The sequence below is a fragment of the Coloeus monedula genome, assembly GCF_965178545.1.
Source record: "Coloeus monedula genome assembly, chromosome: 6".
NCBI lineage: Eukaryota > Metazoa > Chordata > Aves > Passeriformes > Corvidae > Coloeus > Coloeus monedula.
This window is the reverse complement of record NC_138786.1, coordinates 27,954,676-27,976,876: the sequence shown is the minus strand read 5'-3', so window position 1 is coordinate 27,976,876 and position 22,201 is coordinate 27,954,676. Positions and strand designations below refer to the sequence as shown.

At 38.0% G+C, this 22,201-nt stretch overlaps 1 protein-coding gene across 1 annotated transcript in view; it reads right to left on the bottom strand.

Moving 5' to 3' along the window:
* The window catches only part of STARD9 (StAR related lipid transfer domain containing 9), a gene marked incomplete at its 5' end in the record, with an annotated part of 99,635 nt that overhangs the window by 48,324 nt on the left and 29,110 nt on the right, over positions 1–22,201 (bottom strand). Inside the window, 5 exons of the mRNA XM_082282933.1 lie at positions 1,288–1,357; positions 7,238–7,350; positions 7,871–7,932; positions 8,020–8,052; positions 10,025–10,141. Coding sequence (XP_082139059.1) covers positions 1,288–1,357; positions 7,238–7,350; positions 7,871–7,932; positions 8,020–8,052; positions 10,025–10,141 — 395 coding nt within the window. The remainder of the gene's footprint in view (positions 1–1,287; positions 1,358–7,237; positions 7,351–7,870; positions 7,933–8,019; positions 8,053–10,024; positions 10,142–22,201) is intronic.

The window sequence follows — 22,201 nt, the reverse complement described above, 5'->3', positions numbered from 1 at the left end:
GGAGAGCAGAAAGCTGCAGCTGTGTGTATGCTGCTGAGTGCCCAGGGCATGAGGTCAAAGCCAGGACTCTCCTCCCTGGTGTTCTCTGCTTCCTACACCTCCTCCAGTCATGTGAGTGGCCACTGCCAAAAGCTACAGGCAGCTGAGCACGCCATGGTTATAAGCAAGCCAAAGCTGAGGTAGCAGGAGAACATGAACTAGTCTCCAGATGTTGGAGGAGGAAGACAAACAATTAGGTAAAGGGCAGAAGACAGAAAACAGCCCTACAGTGGGCAGAGAACATAAGGGAACAGCACTGAAGTTTATAAAGTAAAAGAGAAAAAGAAAGTGCCCCAAGATCTGGAGGAGGAAGTGATAGTACTCCTCACCTCCAACAATACACAAAGTACAGAGCAAGTTCACATCTCAATTACTCACAACCCATGTAACCCATGTATTCACCTGGAATTTTGTTGTACTGAAATAGTCTTTTTACCATAAAGCTGCATCTATTAATTGCTACAAGCAGAAACAGCAAAACTTAATCCTGATGTACATTCTAAGGGGATTTGTGTGGTAGTTCAGCTTAGTTTTTATTTACCGTTATTCTAAAACCTTGACTACTCTTATGATAAGACTTAATATCAGTTTTGAAACTGTGATTAGGGTTTGGAGGATCCTTTCAAATATAACTCTTTTCCATTACTGTAATGGCACCTGTAAAGATATTCACTGCTTCTTGTCAAAAAGTGTCTTAACTAACAAGAGCCAAAATCATTGGCTTCACCAGCGTTCCAAATCCCACAGTTCTCTGACAGCAAACATACAATTTGGACTAGGAACTTATAGAAATAAAACCAAATAATTGTAAACCAAGTACTTTTAGAAAATAAATAAATATACATTTTATTTTCAGCAGTTTAAAATCATTTAATTACATGACCAAGTGAGTTGAAAGCTATCCAGCCTAAAGTATCATGAGCAATTGAAGGGGAAAAACAGGTGTCTGTTTACAGAAAAAACGTTTTCTTGGCTTGCATTTTTTATCACAGACAGATGGTAGAATGTTGTGGGTAAGTCAGCATGGGATCAGTTTTGAAGAAGCAACTTCATGAGTGCTTGTAGCTCTTGCTGTGGACAATATGAGGATAGGTAACATCTTAGGTGTATGTCATGTGCAGGATCACCAAATCTGACACCCTGTCATGACAAAGCACTGGCAACAGATTCAATAAAATAAACATCAAAGAAATCAACACAGTGAAGAAGTGTTAAATGCAGATGGAGATGGTTTGTTATATAAAATACCTTTTAGCTATTCCTTCCTCTAGAAGTTTTACAACTTGCTTGTAGTCTGTAACTAAATGCTGAGTCAAACCTGCCAAAGATTCAAGAAGAGTTAAAGACTTAGCTTTCTCAGGAAGTTTCATTCAGTTTATCCAACAATTTACCCAACATCAGGAGAATAAAGATGGTCTGCTGAGATGACAGTCTATTATACAAGTAGTCTCTCAAGTAGAGTAAATTTTATTAAAAAACACAACTATTTCATTTTTTAAAAAATTAAGTAAAAAATCCTAGTTCATCCTTCCAATGCAGTAACATTAATATAAAAAAAAAGCCTCATACCTTCAAAGAGCAGAACTTTTCCATCTGCACAACAATGGTACTTAAAAACCAGTATAACTCCATAATAAATTTTCAGCTATGTCACTGCTACTACTTGGGTATAGATCCTATAAAGAAGATTTTGGCCATTGCCTCTGGATGATGGCTCTGCTCATGCAACTAACAGAATTAGGAACCAAACCCTGTGAATATTTACCACTTACTTAACTAGGTTGTAGCCTGCACTTGGGACTCTTCATGCACTTTTCTCCTCAGAGGGCTTTTTGAAGGATCTCCCCAAATAATGATATGAACCACCTGGCCTTTTCTTGTCTTCTCCTTTCAGTTTGTTTTTGGTTGGTTTTTACTTTTTTGTTTTTTAAATTTGATTTTTTTTTAAGGAGGGGAAAGCCCCCTAAAGAAACAAAAGCAATACCACATTCAAAGCCTGCTGTGCTGGAGGGGTGGTCATGACTAAGTGGGGCCCAGTGGAGGGCGGTGTGCTGCTGCGCTGTGGCACTGACAGCTTCTGGCAAAATGCAAATTCCAGTGCACGTACGGAATTATCCTCAACAGGCTTGTATTTCCCATAAATCTAGTTTAATATGCCTCATCACCGAGGATTATTTATCATTTGTACTGCAGTGGCTTCTTAAAAAACATCTAGTTGTGAAGCTAGTCTTTGTCATACCATAGCAAAACATGCCAATGCAGAACGTTTTATCTCACAGCTGGAATCCGGGGCAACTTCCTCTCCCTCCACAGATTTAGGTTTGGCTTGTTTTACTACAGACCACGAAAGTGTGGGTAAAGTACTGAAAAAAATTTTTGATTTATTTGGATCAAATAATTTATCTATTCCTAGAATGTAAGTCAAGATTAATATGAACTTCAACAAGACTGAAATGGGTACTTCTGATATTGTTAGAGTCTATCCTTTCATGATAACAGTTTGCTTAACTTTAAATGAAAGCAAAGCAAAACCTAAGCCAAAGAAGGGAATTTACTTTAATCCTTTAACAACTGATACACATAAAGAAAAAACCAGATTTTCGGATCACCCACACTTAAAAAAAACCCCTAACCGCAGTGTGCGTGCATGAATACTTGCACACACAAAAAGTATAGAATGATTTTCAAACGAGTATTTCTTCTGCTCTGCTCTCTAGTGTCTCTTTACAATACATTAATTCCAGAAGCCATCACATTTTCCATTTGAGAAAGAGGCCCATTATTTTTCCAGCAGCACTGGGATCTTCAAAGCTCAGAATATGGAAATTATCATACACTGTTTTCCCAGACCCCTTTTTCAGGTCTTACTTAACTGAATAAAAGTCCCATTATAAAAAGGAGGCATGGAAGAAATTCTTACCTGCCTACATTTCCCTAAGCACTGGAATTGTGAATCTAGCAGAGAGTTTAAAACAGTTAGCCTTTTAAGAAGGTTAATGAAATATTTTAAATGTTGCTTGAAAAGAAATGACGAAGTGTTCTGTTGGCTGCCAGAAAAAGAAAGGTCATTTTCAAGTCCCATAGAAATATCAAAACCACTTGCTTGTCTAGAAATCTGCCTTGGAGTAAGAAAGGATGTCCCCCAGAAATCTGTCTCAGAGTAATAAAATAGATTGCATCATTTCCTGATTTAAGAGAGGCTGATTCCTTAACAGTGCAACCATCTGTGAGGGAGAAGTTTGAAACGATTCCAATCCAAAGCACTGAAACACTTTCAGCATGTTAAAGGCTACAATCTCTCAGCCTTTATGTGAAAAACGATGGGCTGGAAAACTTTTAAGATACTTAGTGTCCAGAGCTGGGGCTTTCCGACTGGACTTGCAAATGGAAAATGCATTACCCAGAGCAACTAAGTGTCCTTAAAGGGATTAAGTTTTCTGATTTTCCCCTCTCTCTGTTCTTCATCCACAGCTAACTGTACTCTGGATGTCACTGATACCAAACACAAAACTAAAACTAGTGGTACACTGAGGAGCTCCTGGTGAAAGCAAACCTTAAAAATGCTGATTGCTTGCATGAAGCATGATACAAATCCAGATGCTAGTCCTTAACTTGCCTGATCTATGGAAAACGATGGAAGATTTCTGAGCTTTGCTGATGTTCACCAATTTAATTTCTGCCATACAGTAAATTGCCTGGAAGTGAAACACAAAACAAGTTCTCCTTCTAGTAAACTTGCTGAAAATTTTTATTTCAGCTGTCTAGCTACTGGAAATATTATTCTTGTACTCTGATCCTGCACAGAGAGACTACATATAAAACTGCCAAAGACCACTTCAGCATGTAGAAAACCCTCATTACAGAGCTCAGCAATTTTTGATTGCAGCAATACATTAGTGCAGTTGAGAAGGGCATTTTGTACCAGTGCTGTGAACCTCTTCACAAGAGGCTTTCTTGAATTTGATCTTATTAAAATCCAGCTGCCTATACTTGTTACTTGCATTCAAGTCACTGCTGCTTATTTTTGATGTGAGCTAATGAATGCAGTTCCATCACACTTTATTAGTCCCTCTCCTCAACAGACACCAGGGCTGTCCCAAGTAAAGCAAACTGTCACAGTTCGCAATTGCACAAACCACACAGGCAAATTGATTCATATATATTTGTATACACGTCTCAAAAGACCTGTCATCTGTTGCCCTAAGCCACTGACTCATCAGCCTGAAATTACTTCTGTTCACATGGTCTCACAACAACATCTAATTACACCCCATGATGTCTTCAGCAGAGAAATTACTTCACTTTTCATGCATGTGATCAGTTTTTTTCTAAAAATGTGAATCACACTTACCATTGAAAATAAAATTTTTCTTACAGGCATTAACACAATTATTTTTTGAGGCTGTCGTAACACAGAGGGAGTGAATCATCTAAAATAAATTATTCAAACTGAATTTACAACCGTGGCCAAAAGTGGCAAATATCATTTATGTTAATCTTTTGCCATTATCTTTTCCTCTTAGTTTACAAAATCTAATCAACTGGCAACTTTAATGGCATATTTCAGAACTCTATCATAAAACTGTTACACTCAAAAACTTCAGTTGCGTCCAAGTATAAAATCCTTATTCAAAATAGGTAAATAAAAAAAGCACAGTAAAAACAAACAAACAAACAAACAACCTCCCCCCAACAAACCCCACAACAACAACAACAAAAGCCACAACAGAATTGAAAAAGAAGTGACAGAATTGGCCTGGAAGGTTCCAGATGAAGACAAAACAGTGACAAAAGGCTAGCCAGCCCATTGGCAGAAGCTATAAGTTTATTTTCTTTAAAACAGGGAAACTCCATTATATGTAGCCAAGGAATCACTGGAGATATAAGGTCTGAGAAAAGGGATGGAAATTGCCAAGGAAGGAAGCAGTTTAAAGACCTTTTCTTGTGTGGTGAATGAGCAGCTGCTAAAAGAAAATAATTAGTATCTGTACTCCATCAACAATGAAGTTCTCCAATAACAAGCAGGTAGAAAGAGAATCTTGGAAAACCCTCAAAGCCGAATGTCTGTGAATCTGCTTTTCAAAGAATTATGTTTGCCATACTAATGAGACCATCAATTCATCTGTTTTCCAAGTCTCCCTAAAACAGGATGCTGATGCTCAGGGAAAGCACAGCTGAAACAACCAGAATGTCTGATAGGCCCTTGTGTACAGGACCATGAAAACTCAACATTTTGCAAGTGCCGATTTCAAATTTTGAGAGGAGGAATTGCTAACAACCATTGGTTGTTAGATGTACTGTGACCAATACAGCAGGTGTCCAAGGAATCTGGGTTCCATTCAGTCAGGCTCCATCCAATCCCACAGTCAAGTCACTCTATCTATTGTCACATCTTGCTTTAATCTCTGAAGGGAGGATAACCATGGTATGTGTAATGCCGTAATAAAGAAAAACAGGGAGAAAAGTGAACCAGGGAGAACAAGAGAAATTCACTAAACAAACAGAGACAATAACTCTATTTAGAAACCAGGACAAATCAGTATTTGCTATGATGTGACAGGATCCATAAAATCGTATGTGATATGCATTTTGTGTACTAAGTCCGTACTCCCTAGGTGTTACTACCCACTTGGTGGCCAGCCAAGCAGTTGCAGAGTCAATGATACCAGAGGCTACTCTGGAATTCTGTCCTTAGATATAAGGCAAGATGAAAAGGAAATGTATGCATTTGCTTTCTAAACAAACACTCAGTTTGGAAAACACTCTTCCTTCTGATCTCCACCATAAAGCTACTTGGTATGATTTTACACTGGAGCACTGATTTTGAGATGTGACTTTTGTCAGCTGCTGGTCAGATACACAGCAACGTAGCCAGCAAACTTTACACCAGGAGCCACTCAATTTCCAAAATACCAAAGGCCAAACTGCAATTCAAAGCTGTATGAGACCCTGAGGTGAAAGCACCTATCAAAACTGAAAATAAACTGGAAGTAGAAAAACAGTGAGAAGGTAAGAACTGAAGTAAGAAAGACAACTGAAATGGGAAAAAATATGTTTTCATTTTCATCTGTTCCCTGTCACATGTTTTGAAAGCTTTGATTCACTAGAAAACACAAAGCCACCTAAGATGCTGCTGTTACAAGTTTTGAATGCCACAATATAAGAAGGATACAAAACTGTTAGAGAGCTTCCAAAGGAGGGCTACAAAGACGGTGAAGGGTCTGGAGGGGACGCCATATGAGGAGTGGCTGAGGTCACTTGGTCTGTTCAGCTTGGAGGAGACTGAGGGAAGACCTCATTGCAGGCTACAGCTTCCTTGTGAGAGGAAGAGGAGGGGCAGACACTGACCTTCACTCTGGTGACCAGTGACAGAACCCGAGGGAACAGCACAGAGCTGTGTCAGGGGAGATTTATGTTGGATATTAGGAAAAGGTTCTTCACCCACAGGGTGGTTGGGCAGGCTCCCCAGAGAGGTGGTCACAGCTACAAATCTGTCAAATTTCAAGAAGTGTTTGGACAACCCTCTCAGGCACATGGTGTGACTCTTGGGGATAGTCCTGTGCAGGGACAGGAGTTGAACTTCAATGACTCTTGTGGATCCCTTTGACTCAGGATACTCTATGATTCTGTAATTCTATGATTCTATGAATTTAGAAGGCTGGGATGTTCTTAGTCATCTAACACACTGATACTAGCCATTCTGTACTTTTTCAGTGTAAGGAAGGATAATCAAGCTTATTAGGTTCTCACTTGGGTGAGATTTCTCATTGCTTCTCATGGCCTGCCCTGTAACATCAGTTGAATTTATCTACTTTTTTTTTTTTTTTTTTGTGTATATTCTGCTGCTGAGGTATGGAAGGGACCTTAGGCTGGTCTGGAGAACCCACTTAGAGCTAATGTAGGTAGATTTCTTGATTAAGTTAGTATTTCTTTAAAATAAAAAAAAGCAGAATAATATGGCTCCCATATGACCTATGGCTGGAATGGCAAACAATGCAGGATATCCAGCCAGTAGAATAACAGGGGCAAAGCTTTCAGTGTACTACAGGTGATCATATAACAAGGAAAAAATTTGAGAAAAGTAACCCTTGAAGAGCAGAAGCAATTACGACCATTGCAGGAATACATGCAAAGATACATACACACCTGATATACATTTACTCACAGTTCTGATGCTAATTGTGAAGCCCACTCTCACCTTGCACATATGGTCCTGTTTCAGGGTGTTCTCGAACTCGAAGTGTGTAAGGCTTCTTTCGGTCTGACTGTTTTAACAAGTCTCGGACACGCTCATTATAGATTTCAAGAAAACTGAAAAGAAAGTAAAAGGAAAGCTACATGCACTCAGTCAAAAACAAACCAAAATGAGAAACATATTTATATATGTATATAATATATAAATACATATATATTTAGACAATCTAACCAACTCTTACATAGATTTTTCACACTAGTGGGCTCAAATCCCCAGATTTCCAAACATAATGCTTTATTAGAAGGGAACAATGAATAAGACTGGAATGTAAATTAATAAGACCGGAATGTAGGATTATGGGTCAAATTTAGGAGTTAAACAAAGGAAGTAAATTTTCACTGCATTCTTATTTCAGCTGTTTATACAAAGGTGAACAGACAGCATCCAAAGAACAGTACTTAGATGGAAAACTAAACCCAATACTTTCTCATAATTCCTCCATGTTTTCCCCCTCGCTCCAAAACTACTATCATCTAAGGAAACAGAAACAAAATAAACTAGTCTTTACTTTGTTTAATCACAGGAATACATTGTTAAAAGTTTTCATATTGTTGTCCAAAACAGTGACACACTTACCTGACCTTTACCCTGCATGATGCTGTCTGGTCTGTGTAATCATCCTTCCTTGAAAAGAGGCCCTTCACAAACCAAAAGTTTATGTAAATTTAAAATACATTAAGAAAAGCTAACTGCTTAAACAAATGTAAGTGAAGAAAAAAAAATACCTCACATATACGAGGTGTCAGCCCAATGGATGCCTTCAAATAATAAACAGAAAAAAAATTAAATAATGTATTTTCTAACACTTGCAAAACCTATTTTTAAACAAAAGCTAAGTTAAAAGTCACAGACAGAATTACAGTGCAGAAATGACTGTATGATGGATTACAACACAAAGTATAGCCATGGAGTGTAGTTCAGAACAGCATGGCTATTTATACCAAAAGTAATTTTAGAGCAATGTACACAGCATTGGTGAGAAGCTTAGAGGCTTGGGTTAAATTCAAAAGCTGTTTGATGTAAAGGTACTGGACATGTCTAAGTCAGAGGTGTTGCAGTCTAGATGAAGCCAGGCCAACACTGAAACTAGCTTGATTGGTCATAAATATTTTTGGTTTCTCCTTATTCTACTTCTATTTCTTCATGCTATGGCATCAGAGAGGAGCCTTGGAACAGCTCTATATTCTAGATTTATAAATTTTGTCTCTCAGAGAGAACAGGATATGGGGCTGCTAACAATACCCACACTAGGTGGTTTAAATTTTGCCCAAACCGTCTACGCAGCACTGAAGTACAGTGTGATTTTGTGTGATGAACCCTTCTTAAGATATGATGGCTAACACTACAGTGACTGCAGTGCCAACACACCCTGGGAAAGACACCAGGGCTTAGGTGGATTCTGCTTGCTGAATAGCATGAAAGGCTTTTTTTAGAAGGCACCCTTGAAATGGAGTTAAGAGAAGAAAATCCAGGTTCATCAAGTGGACCACCATGGAGAAAAGTTCAGTTTATACCAAACACTGGAACACTGTATCACAGTGAATATGTGTTATTAAAGATCAGAACAAAGCAGTATTGCACTGGAGAAAGAAATTATTTTTTAAGCAAGAAATCACTTAGAAACACAATATCCAGAAATTTCCTTGAAAATAACGATAACTTCAAGTCGTGGCCATTCTGAATTGCTAAGATATTTTCAAAATAGGGTAATACAAATATCCTAGTTTGCCATCTATTAACCCAAAGTTTAACAAAAATTCTTCAGGCTTTCACGGCATAAAGCTTGATTTCACATAAAATTAATAGACAGTCTGGTAATAATGTAACTAAATCCTACTAAATATTGTTGATGTATATTGAGAAAACAAAATTTTAAAAATCCAAACTCCTGTCAAAAGAACAAACTATGTTAGAACAGGCCTCTTATCTTTGGGGTTTAAACACATTTTGCCCTTATTTCACCTTAAAAATTGAATCCCATGGATGTAGAAAATACTGGTCCACTTAAGCAAACTATTTTGGGGTTTTTTTTTCCTTTTTAGCAGCATGTTTCACCAACAGCTAAGAATATTCATGGATAAAAATCGAATTGCCTTGTGTTGCAGCAAAACACCGGAAATCATCAACTGACTCCATCAATCTGAGTAGCAAGACTAAAATGCACTTTAGGTGATGGCTCGTAGACAATCTTAAAATGTAACAGCTTCTGTAAACTCCATTCAAATGCACATCAAAACTGGAAGTATTACTTTCCACAGGTCAAATATTCTAAGCAAATAATCAAGCCTGTTACAAAACTATTATTGTGAATTGTATCCAGTTTTATTTGTGAAAATAACTTAATTTCAGCATAGTTCAGACTGCCAAAATATCTCATAGGAATGAGTACTTTGTATTATCTTGAGCTACAGTTTCTAAAACCCAGAACTATTCCGGCATATTGATTTTTTTTTTTTTTTTTTGTCCTCTTTGTGGTAAGATTCATATGTAGCAAGAAGAAGATTACCTAATAATAAATATTTAAATTACACCATGCTTTCTAGTATTTTCACCTGATACTCTGTTTTTCATCTAAATGTATAAGCTCTCATTTTATAGATTTAAATACCAAGCAAAACATGTACAAGCATTCAGCTCTACAAGCATCACACTACAGTTTAAAAATAAAGCGATGTTTTTGCTAGATATCCTGCCCTCAACCCTAAGTTTAAAATGAATGGTGTAACTCACAGGTGTTCCCATCATTGTGTACGTTTTTCCTGAACCTGTCTGTCCATATGCAAAGAGGCAGATGTTGTATCCTTTAAATGCACCAGACAACACAGAAGTGCCAAGGTCCTGGAACACCTGAAAAGACCAAGAGAAATAAAACAGTCCATGATCAATATGTCTCCCTGTAAACACACTGCATTACTTGCAGAGCTTGCTCCTTTTATAACTCCATGGGAACAAGGATCTTCACATGTGTCTTCCAGATTTCTCAGACTCAATGTTAAGTGCTCAGCATTCATTGTTAGAGCTTCCTTAAGACAATGGTATGCCAAGCGTAGTGCTGACAAGGAGCAGTAGTGTCTAAATGCTTCCCTGCCTGCTATCTCTTGTTTCATATTCAGACTATGTGAATTCTTGAGGATCTTCCCTACCCCAAGGTTTTACAGTTCTCATCATAAATTTGACAGAAAGGCATGATCAAGGCTCTTTAATGCAATGACATTAGTTTGGCATTGAAAATACAGGTCAGAAGCACAGCAAAGTCTAACCTGCATGCAGATTTCACTCAAGCAGTATTTCTATCTGACCCACGTGGTCAGTAAGTGACACCACCAAAGGCTTCATGCTTTATCTTCTCTTCACACCAAACACACAGGGACGTGCCTTTTTCTGCTCATGATATTACAGGGCCAGGACCTGTTACCACCAATGAGTATCAGCCTCTCAGGACTTCCAAAGCTTGCACTGGTCCTACTGTGGCTCCTAAAGTTGGGCCAACACCACCAAACTACCCATACAGCAAGATCTGAAGAGTCATTCCTTCTACTTTCCCTGCTCCTTTTTGTTTGGATCCACAGGTGACCCACATTGAGACCACATTTTCAGGACATCAAAGCCTTGCCCCAGACCAGCTGAAAGGACACCTAGTAATGTTTGCCAGGAAGTGTATTGTGGATCAAAAGGTTCAGTGGGCAGGCTGCCAACCCCTCTGCATACTTTGGCCTTGCAAAAGAGATGGTACAAGCATTAATGCTTTTGCTGTTAACACAGAAAGCTGGCTAGTATATAGGGACAGATGCACAGGATTTCAGTGTTTCACTGCTGAGAAATCTCATCAACTGCCAGGTCAATTGCTTCTCCAATGGGCAGATAAATGTACTAAAACTGATACAAAAACCAATAGTAAAAAACCAACCAAACAAAAATTCATAGCTATTACTTTACCTAAACTGCTCAGAAAACAGATTGAAAATCCTCTCCTGAGACTTTAATTTTTAGATCATATTTCAACTCAAGCTAGGATAAGATGCTAATTTCCAGCTGAAGAATCAAAATCATTCCTATTTGGCAAAATTTGACTACCCTGTCTGTATTTGTAAGGATATGTGGCATGTCAGAGCATCTGCTTCACTAGGATTATCAGCTCAAGAAACTTTTCCATTCAAAGCATACAAAGAAAGCCATGAATAAAACACAGGGATTCAAATGTAATAGACAAGGGATTAAAAAAAAAGATAGAGACAAACCCTCCAGTCACTACTGGAGGCCATTAAAAAACTGAAGTGGAGCTTCATAGCCAACAAGCTGGGGGGAAAAAATGAAACAGGAGAACTTGGGATATTTGAGTGGGGTCTGCAGGGCTGTGTAAAACTCATCAAGGAATGTTTAAGGTGAGGAGTATTAAGGTATGGAATATTAACTGAGAGCAGAGTTCAAGCTGACAGTCAAGGGATTCAGGGCAGGGGTGCTTCTGAGCACACACACATTTGCTTGTGAGCAGCAAGCTGGCCTATCAGGCAAGTAGAAACCCTGCACAGAGGTTAAAAGGGCTCAGGGTCCAGGCAAAGTTATTCTCATGTGAATTCTCCTGTGAACACTGAACTTTCCCTCAGTAGAGGCACCACTAGGATCTCTTCCCTACCTGGCTAGCATGTAAAACTTGAAGGACATCTCTAAGACAGGACACTTAAGCTGAAAGGAGAAAGTTCCTCCTGTGTGAGCACCTCAATGAAATCAGTAGCTGCGAACATGAGGGGCAGGAGGAATGAATCTGACCTAAATTCAAGATGGCAAGAACTAGATCTGAAGATTGACAGGACTGGAGTCAAGCAGTATAAAGGACTAAGAAATTACAGGATTAATTATCTTAAAGTAAGGGGAGCAAGGCAATACTGTGCCCATTTCAGAATATCAACATTGAATAAATTCAGGAATTTTGCATGGCTCATTGTACTGAAACCAGCTGGATGCCTCCATATCAGTTTAGAAACCGATACTTCACATGGGATAAATGCAGCCTAGAGAATTATCTAGATTCCGTGATAGTCTCCTCATTAAGAGCTGTCCTCCTTTCTGAAGGTTCACAGATCTTTCAGAGTTAGTAACTGAGCTAAATATAATAAAATGAAATCTTCACACAGGGCAAGCTTTCAGGATAGCAACACTAAACAATGTCATCTGGACACTGAAGCTGGTATTTTAGAACAGCATTTTACTTCTAGCTTTGTTGTTGAAACTTTTGTATGACATCGTGCAACTCATTTAACATTTTGATGGTTCAATCTTCCTATAGATAAATTAGGAATAATGCTATCCATTAGTAGAAAATCGTGGAATGTTCTCATCAGTGTTCATAAAACTCCTTGTGATTTTAGAATACCTATGGCAATTTCACCCAACTGTGCAAATTATTGGGCACGCCCTCTCTCCAAGAGTACCTTGGACTCTCTGAAAGAAGAGCCTCTAACTCCAAAGTCTCAGTTAAAGCTGTTACATTTACTCTGTATTAAATACACATGGCTATTCAGACATTTTAATTCAAATATGTTTCAAATCAGACCTTTTTGGATTAGGCCTTGAGAGAAGACATACAATACAAGCAAAACTGGATACTCTGAAAACAGTGACATAACCCTTGGATGGTAATGCCTCAGCATTTCAAAAAATTATTTACTGAACTGCTATTAAATGCTGATATGTACTGCTTTGTTTTTGTTCTTTCTGGTAAATTACTCTTTCTCCTTTGGTGAGGATAAATTACAATTAATTTAATTGAATATAGTCTCAATTTAGTCATAAAAGTCTCTGTTTTAGTGTACTGCAGAAAAAATGGAGAAGTGAAGCACAGCAGTGAATTTATCACTTGTTTAAAAATGAAGGAGAGTAATTGAAATCAAAGCTTTTTCTAATATCAGAGGCATTAGTCCAAATACCCATCAGCAATAACAGTTGCAGATTATACAAAAAGACCTCTAATTAATCATTCTGGGCATATGTACTAACATATTTCATAATATAACAGATTAAATCACAGATTTTGTTGATCATGAGGTGTGGGTGGCAGGGAAAAGAAGATTCTTCTGGGATTCTTCCAAGCCTCACATTTGAAATGAAACTTCAGGAAGATGAGGTTTTTCAAAGAACATGGGTTGGATATGGCATCCTGCAGGGAACACACCACTTGGCTGAGACAACGATGTCTTCCCTGCATGGCTGCTCTGCGTGATTGGCACTGTTCACTTTGCTCCATGCAAGAATGAGTCTTTCAACAAAGCCCTAACTGGCTTTGCTGTGTCCTTTCCCTGCACTTGCCCAGCTGTATGTGGTCCATATCCCATGGTGATCTGTGAAATATTCTACAATTTATTACTTGTCAACGGTGCTAACAGTGGAAAAAACCCATACCTTTCTGGAAAAGGTTATGAGAGAGCATTAAGAAAACTGTCCAATCATCACCATTGAGTTAATACTATTTAAAACTGAAGACCAGAAAGACTGACTATTTATTTTCTTTGAAATAAGATGTATTACAGGTTAAATGAACGTGCCACTGTGCAAATAACCTCTCAAACTTGTTTCAAAATCAAAAATCATGAAGAATAAACTGAAGTCAGCATGGAACACAAAGTAAATCCACACCAAGAAATTGCAGTTAGTATCAGATTACTCTGACAAGAAAATCAGGATTTATTACTCAATTCAAAAGAAAACAAAATTCAATAAAACAGAACAAACTGAGATATGATTTTGGGTTGCTTTTTCAAGAGAGCTTGAGAATTTTAACCTTTTTACATAGACCATTTAAAAAATGATATATCACGAATATTAATTGGAAATGCACCTTGTCTTGCCAAAAGATAAAAAAATTGGAGGAGTTGAGGAGATTTCAGAGAAGGATACCACCTGTCCAAAGAAACAGTGATAACCAAGTGACAGAAGACATTTCTTCCCCGCATTGCATGAACCTTTAAAAAGCGAGTTTCACAATACTAAAATAATAAAACTCATCTGTTTTAAAAATTGGAAACATATTTTGTAATTAGGTTAGTGGGTAATAAGCATAACGATCTTTTTCACTACCAGGAGATTTATAAGAGGCGAGCAGTAATCTGTTCGGATCCTTTCCCATTTGGACAGCACCATCAGAAATCTTCTCTCAGCTCTCCTTTGCTAGATTAAAAGTCAAAATCTATAGTGAGTTTTTTACATCTTTCTTAAATAATGAATTTTCAAGATACTGAAAAATACCTTATTTATTAGCCTGAGATTATATCACATTTTATCACATTAGACCTGCATGTCTGTGTATAAATATGCATTAGCAGACAGATGACTATATTTTGTTCTGGAATATATTTTGTTCTACTGCTAGGAAGTAAAATATGGCATGGAGCATATCCAGTTACTTACCATAAGTGAAAGAATTTTCAGTGTTTTTTTTACGAACAGTAATGATTTGGGACTTTAGTTTACATTGAAATTTTTGCTTGGATGTTAAAAAGCGTGAAGCCTTTTGTTTTCAAATTCTTCTTTTTAAAAATGCCTATTTGTTTTTGAAACAAAAGTTTTAGCATATTCTATTTCTCCCAATTGCCTGTGCATATCATGAAGACTTCTTTCTTTTATATTCTTTGACTTCTCAGTTATTATAAAACCAATGGCCTGTGGATAATCCCTTGAATCCATAATCTCTCCGTGACACACACACACAGACAGACACAAGTGTGTTGACTGTCAGATTTTCTTTTGTTCCTCCAAAAGGTTGGAGATAATTAAACTCTTCTCTAATGCATGAGATTCAAACTAATGCTACTGACTTTATAACATGAGGCTCAGTTAGTATCAGTACCTTTGACTTTTCTTTGAATTACTATGCATTGAACAGATGCACAACTAGGACTGCTGATGACAACAAACACATATTTTACATTTTAAGTGGAATGGGCTCTCTTTATTCTCTGATTGTGTCCCTCTTAAGACTAATAAATGCTTTAATTTTGGAGATAATGGGGTCATTCTGTTAGAAATGAAGTTTCGGCAATATAAATCTCCTGAGCATAAAACTTTCCTTTCTTAATCTAATCAGAACCTGTATTGCAAGAAGAAAGAAAAAGCAATTGTTTTAAATGACAGCAAATTGTTTGTTATGCCTTGGGGCTTAATAATTTGGGAAACTGAATGTTTTTGCAAGTCACTCAAGCCAAATCTCAGAGTCACCTAAAAAAAAAAAATCCAGTAAACTTCCAGGGACAGCATGTAATGCCAAGTTTGCAAATGTAAAGGATCAATATTAATAAATAAGCATTTTCTGGCACTTGGGGCTTTTTTTCCCTAAGTAATTTCTGGAAAATAATACTTGCATTTTGCTTTGAGAACAATGAACAAACAAGGACCAACTCTGACTGAAGCAGAGGGAAAGGGAGGAGAAAGCAGAAGGAGGAAGATACAACTTTTAGGAGCAACAAGAGAATAGAATAGTTTATCATTCTTATTTGTACAGTACCTATTTTCTTTTTTGCCAATGTCTGAAGTGGTCAATGTATAACAGTAATACTAGGAAACTAAACCAAGCTTAGGAACCTCAGAAATTTCAAGAGAGTTTATTTGGTAAGGCAAAAACCCTCAGGAATAAAGAAAGGAGTTTTGAATAAATAAAATTGCTACTTGTTACAGGCATAGTCCACAAGCATCAACATTGACAACTCACTAGAAGCAATTCAGTTCTACTGTAAAACATTAAGCTAAAGTCAGAATACTAAGGTAAATTCCCACAGCTAATAACCAGGACCAAAATCAAAAGACAATTATTTTCTTGCACAGCACAGTTTAAAAACAGCCTTTAAAATACCGCAGTTTAATGAAAGTGGAAAAGATGAAACTGAAGCAAGACACGCAGCCAACAGCTACTTTTCAACATAGAACCAACAAATGACTTTATAAATGTTGTAAAAACTCAGTGGCCTGACTTCCATTAAAGATTTGCCATGCAAACAAAACAGAAAACTTCCTCATCAGTAAATAATAGAAAGCTCCAGAGTACCAAGACAACTGCAGCAGATGCAGCTACAAAATGAACTTAGTATAAAAAAGGTGCTGCTATTTACTATACAAACAAAATCACTCTCAGCCAATAGGTCAGGGCAGTCTGAGTAACTGAAGAGGCTCAGTGCTGCAGTACCTATGTGTCTGCAGTACCACAGTCTCCACTATGAACTACACATATGCTGCATCTCATATTTGGTGTGTTTTCCTTCCAGAATTCCACCCACCTCGAGCTGTTGTTGTTTGGGTTACAACTAAATTGTGTTTAATTAAATTGCTGCTACATCTCAAATGTAGCATCCAAGACTCAGATTTAAGGTGAAAAAAATACTTAATGAAATAGAATTATGCAGGACTAAGAAATTCCTGCTAAAATAATGAAAGCCTTCATCCCATAACCTTTACAAACCCCTCAAGACTAATTTAAATAAAAAGGCTGAAAGAGAATGCAAGGAAGGAATATGCAAAAACAAATCTAGAGGGTTGTTCCAATAATGCAAAGCTTTTCCTGCACGTGTTTTCTCTTAACGAATATTAAACAAATGTCAGCCGAAGGGTTTTCTGTACATGGCCAGAGAAAGCACAAGCAAAGGGAGGCACATTATGCTGCTCAGTTGCACAGAACCCTCTACTGTGACATTTGGATTACTTCAGCAACATTACTTCTTGGTTTGAATGGGATAAAGCGGAAGGGGGGAAGGCATCGGTTGGTTAGTTTGGGACTGTTTTTTCTCTCCTAACAAGAGGCTACAGCTTCACAACCAGGATTATTTCTTTTCCTTCTCTCTATCCTGCCTTTTCAGTTTCTTTTTCCCAGTCCAACCGGAAGCAGGGCAGTGAAAGGGACGGCGTCTCTCCAGCTCAAGAAGCTTGGCCCGTGGCAGAGGCCTTTGCACCAGAACTCAAGAGACAGTTCTGCTCTTGGCTCTGCCAACAGACTTCCTGTGTGTCCTTAAATCCCTCTGTGCTTTAATTCTCCCTGTGGGAGACAACAATGATTTCATTGTTCATCTTATCAGCTGTGATTTCTTCCAGTGGAAGAACTGTCTGCTCTGTGTGGTAATGTACATACACACACACACACTAAATTTAACAGCATAAAAGTTCATGCTTGATTAAGGTATTTAGGAGAAACCATAAAAATACTAGAAAAAGTCACAGAGAATATGTGACAAACCTATTGTTCTTCTGGAGGCAGCAGGAGGGAGAATATTGGATTCTGATTAGGCTGAGTGGTCGCTTTACATTCCTACCATTTTATCGCTGAATTATACAATCATGAAAATATACCTTATGCACTCATTAAAAAAATCTCTCATTTTGAAAAAGGAAAAAATCTGTGCTTACCACACCAGTCTAATTTATAAATGTTCTGATAGAACCTAAACTTTTAAAAGTTCTAAACTGCTTCATCACCAAAGGCACAACTCCACTCTCTACTTCTTTTTTTCTTTTCTTTCTTGTAAAATTGCTGGTATTCTACTGTAAACATCAACTCATGTATTTTCATCTACCTGTACAAAACCACATACCTCTCTTATCTCTTTTCCTTTCCAACAGGGATTCCTATTGTGTTACCACTGATTTACAGAAGAGCAGTTTTTATGTAACAGCCATATAATCCAAACCCCACAGCATTTGACACTACATCAATATTGATTTAGCTCAGTCCAGATATATTTGTCATAATAAAGCTTTCTACACTGAAAAACACATCACAATTTTTGGCTTTGTTAATTAATACTTTAGGATTAACACATGGCATTTTGTGGTTTTGGGGTCTTTAAAGCTAGATAAAAACTTCAGCAAGCATCCTTAGAGAAAGAAAGGAGAAGATTAGAAGCAAATAGCTAGCTACACACAACTTGCAACACTATCTACAAACCACTTAATGACCAGAGGAGCAACTAAGTGGTTTCATTTCTCTGTCCCAAGAACCTGGGGCTGCGGGTTTGAGTGCTGCTCCATCCTGTTTGCTGGGTTGGATGTCAGAGGTACAGATTTAATTTCTGTGCTGTGCGTCTTCAACAGCAGAAGAATAACACTATGATTTAGGCCAGTGCCAGCAATACCCCATGAAGGAAAACTTTTCCTGAGTGAGTTCTGGGCCAGACCATTCAATAATGGAACCACGGGGGAAGCGAAAATCTTCAGCTTTTCTAAAGGTCTAGCAAAGGTTAATGTCACAGCTAGAAGAAGCAACACAATATTCTCTGCAATCACAGTGCCTTACTCCACCTGGGCCAGATATTCTAGACATCCCATTCCCCTGCCCCAGATATTACTTCCTGCCAGAAAAATAATGTACATTGTCACTTTAAATATTGTGACACCATCGTTATCTGTGCCTGAATGACTACTGAAAAAAAGTAATAAAAAGGCAGAGCAGTTTTACTGATATCCTCTTAAAATGAGCAAAATAAATACTGTGAGAGTTGTTAAGTGTTTGCTTTTCTTTGTTTTTTTTTTTAATACTCAAAGATATCTCTCTTGCAATGAAGAGAGCAGGGAATAAATAATGGATTATAATGAAGTTATAAATATCCTGCATTTTCTCCCGCCACTGCTAGCTCTTGGCTAAGATCCCAGGTCATTAGCGGATGTCTGTGTTTCCATGTGAAAGGAAAGTAAAGAAAAACAACATAAAATTACTAATTTTTTTTGTACAAGACAGCAGGTATAAATATCAATTCTCATCTGTGTCACTGAAAATAACTTATGGAGATGGAAAAAAGGTTGTTCCTTGACTTTATTACAAGGAGGTAGAAGGAAAAAGTAGTGATTTAAATTTTTCAGTGGTTCGGTAAGGGCTAACAATTGTTTGCAATACTCAGACAATGCACAATGACAGCACAATGACACTATCAAGACAGATTTCTGCTATTTTTCCCCTTCAGCTGGAAATGGGTGTTCTCTTTTCACGTGCCATCTAGCTCAAGTTGATATTTTTGCTATTAGATCACCAGCTCTTAAAATTTCAACACTGGAAAACAATTCTTAAGCCTATAAAATATCCTTCCCTAGCAATAAGCTCAGTTTTTCACCTTCATACAGGAGACCAAAAGAAAGTAAAAATTAAACAAAAGCAATGACAAGACATTGAAAATAGTTATATATCTCAATAATTCTTTTAAAATGCCAGCAGAAATTCTGCAAGTCATATTCTATCTGTAAAACTATCAGCAACGACTGAATTTCTATGGTACTCGAACCCAATATGCTTCGCATCATGCTTCTAAAGGTAAATTTCCTGTATTTGGCAGAATTTAATCTGGGGGAAACTTCACAAGTGCTCATGGAACTCACTAGTGCTCAGTCTGAACTGTACCTCAAATTTCAGTTTTTTACAATGGCAATGATGAGACTTATTGGAACGAACCTGTAACCTGATTCTAGACTACAATCTAGACACATATTTTGTTTATAAATTGGGATAGTAACCAAGTTTTAGCAGTATGTTTTGTTAATAAGGCAATTCTTGTCATCTATAAACAACCACATTTATGATATTACTGCACAAACTGGAAGTATTGGCACTTTACTGCAAAAGTTTCTTACTTAAAAGAAATTATGCCTCCCTATTTGGAGATATGAGAAGGTTTAAAGGATGCTTATTAGTAATACACAGTAGGTGCTTCTACTTTTGTGTGTCACAGAAAGAAAAAAAAAATTCCTGCTAGTTTCAGGCAACAGACTTAGGACTGTATCTGTTTTAATCATCAGAGGGATTTTTATTTCAGTTGCTTGCTTATTGAAAATAAAGACATAAAAGCACATGCCTTCTGACAGGGACAGTTTTTAGAATATTTGCAGGATTTATGGGTGCCCAATACATTGGGTAGAAAACCGGCAGGATGGCCAGGCCCAGAGAGTGGCAGTCAATGGAGTTACAACCAGCTGGTCACCAGTGGTGTTTTCCAGGGCCCAGTACTGGGGCCAGTCCTGCTTAGTATCTTCAATGACTTGGATGAAGGGACTGAGTAAAGCCTCAGCCAGTTCACACATTACACTAAACTGGGTGGGACTGTTGATCTGCTGGAGGACAGGAAGGCTCTGCAGAGGGATCCGGACAGGCTGGATTGATGGACCAAGGTCAACAGCATGAAGTGACTTCAAGAAGGTGAAGTGCTGGGTCCTATACAACCAACCCATGCAGCACTACAAGCTTGGGAAGAGTGGCTGGAAAGCTACCCAGCAGAAAAGGACATGGGGGTGCTGGTTGACAGCAGCTGAACATGAGCCAGCATGTGCCCAGGTGGCCAAAATGGCCAATGGCATCTGGCCTGCATCAGCAATAATGTGGTCAGCAGGACCAGGGCAGTGACCATGCCCCTGTACTTGGCACTGGTGGGGTCACACCTTGAACCCTGTGTGCAGTTTTGGGCCCCTCTCTACAAGAACCTTGAGATGCTGGAGTGGGTCTAGAGAAGGGCAATGCAGCTCGTGAACAGTCTGGAGTATGTGTCTTATGATCAGTGGCTGAGAAAGCTGAAGTTGATTAGCCTGGAGAAAAGGAGGCTGAGGGGAAATCTTACCTGTCTGAACAACTACCTGAAAGGAGGGTGTGGTGAGGTGTGGATCAGCCTCTTCTCCCAGGTAACAAGGGACAGGATGAGAAGAAACAGCCTCAAGATATGCTAGGGAAGGTTTGGATTGGATATTAGAAAAAGGTTCTTCACTGAAAAGGTTGCTCAGGGAAGTAGTGGAGTCACCAGCCCTGGAAGTGTTCAAAAGATGTGTGGATGTAGCATCTGGGGACATGGCCTAGTGATGAACGAGGTGGTGTACATTAACAGTTGGACTCAATGATTTTAGAGGTCTTTTCCAACCCTAATGATTCTTAGAATAGAATATCTTGGAATTAAAAGGACCTTTAAACGTCATCTATTCCACCCGTTCTGCAATTAGCAGGGAACAGTGACATTTCCACTGAGTAAACTCCTTTACAGCAGTGGGACTAATTTTATGCCTGTCTCTTGAAACATTTACCTGACTGGCCTGAACTAAAAGTGTAGCTGATGTCCACAAAAAAGATGTGAAGAAAAAATCTTCACACTTACATGCATTCAGATATAACTTTGATGTACATTGAGAAGATTAAGAATCACCCAAATGCAAGTTTTTTGACTGTGATTCAGCTCTTCAAAAATTCTTTCAAGGTTAAAGATTTATGTTTGGTTTCTTTGAATGTAAAAAAAAAAAAGAGAATGTTTTCCATGGTGTGTCCCACAACTTTAAAAACAAATAACATAAAAAATGGTTTGGAGATCCTCTGGAAAAAAAGTCCTTTCTAAATTTGTATGGTTTTAGCAGTTTCCAGGAGACTTCAAACAACAGGAGGTAATTTAAGGTGACTATTGAGTTCATAGAGAGAGCTTTTGGCATTCTACTCTCAACAATATATTAAGAGTTAAGTTTGACAGGGCTAGCAGTTCAGTAAATTGTTATTTCTGCTCTTTTGCAAGGTCACTGGGCTCTGTTCACTTCCAGCTTACAGGGACTGGGGGCTGCATATTAACAGCCAAAGCTGCAATGCACAGCCACAGCTCACCTAACTAGAAATGCTACATTAAAAGAAAGCTGCAGAGTATCAGCGTCCTTTATTTTGGCTCTCCTAGGGGCAAAAATTACTTAGGCTGGACAGAACTACTGTTTTACACTGTTCTTCTCTTCCCCACTCACTTCATACCACACCAAAAACTGGACAAGGCATACAGTGAAGACGGTACGATAGTTCATACTATACTTTGTTTAACTAAGCATAAAGCAAAAAGCAAGATGATTCACATCATCTGTAAAAAGTATTTGTAAAATACAGAAGACCCCAACTATCCCAATACTCCTATAGAGCAAAAGATAACATCATACATTTTC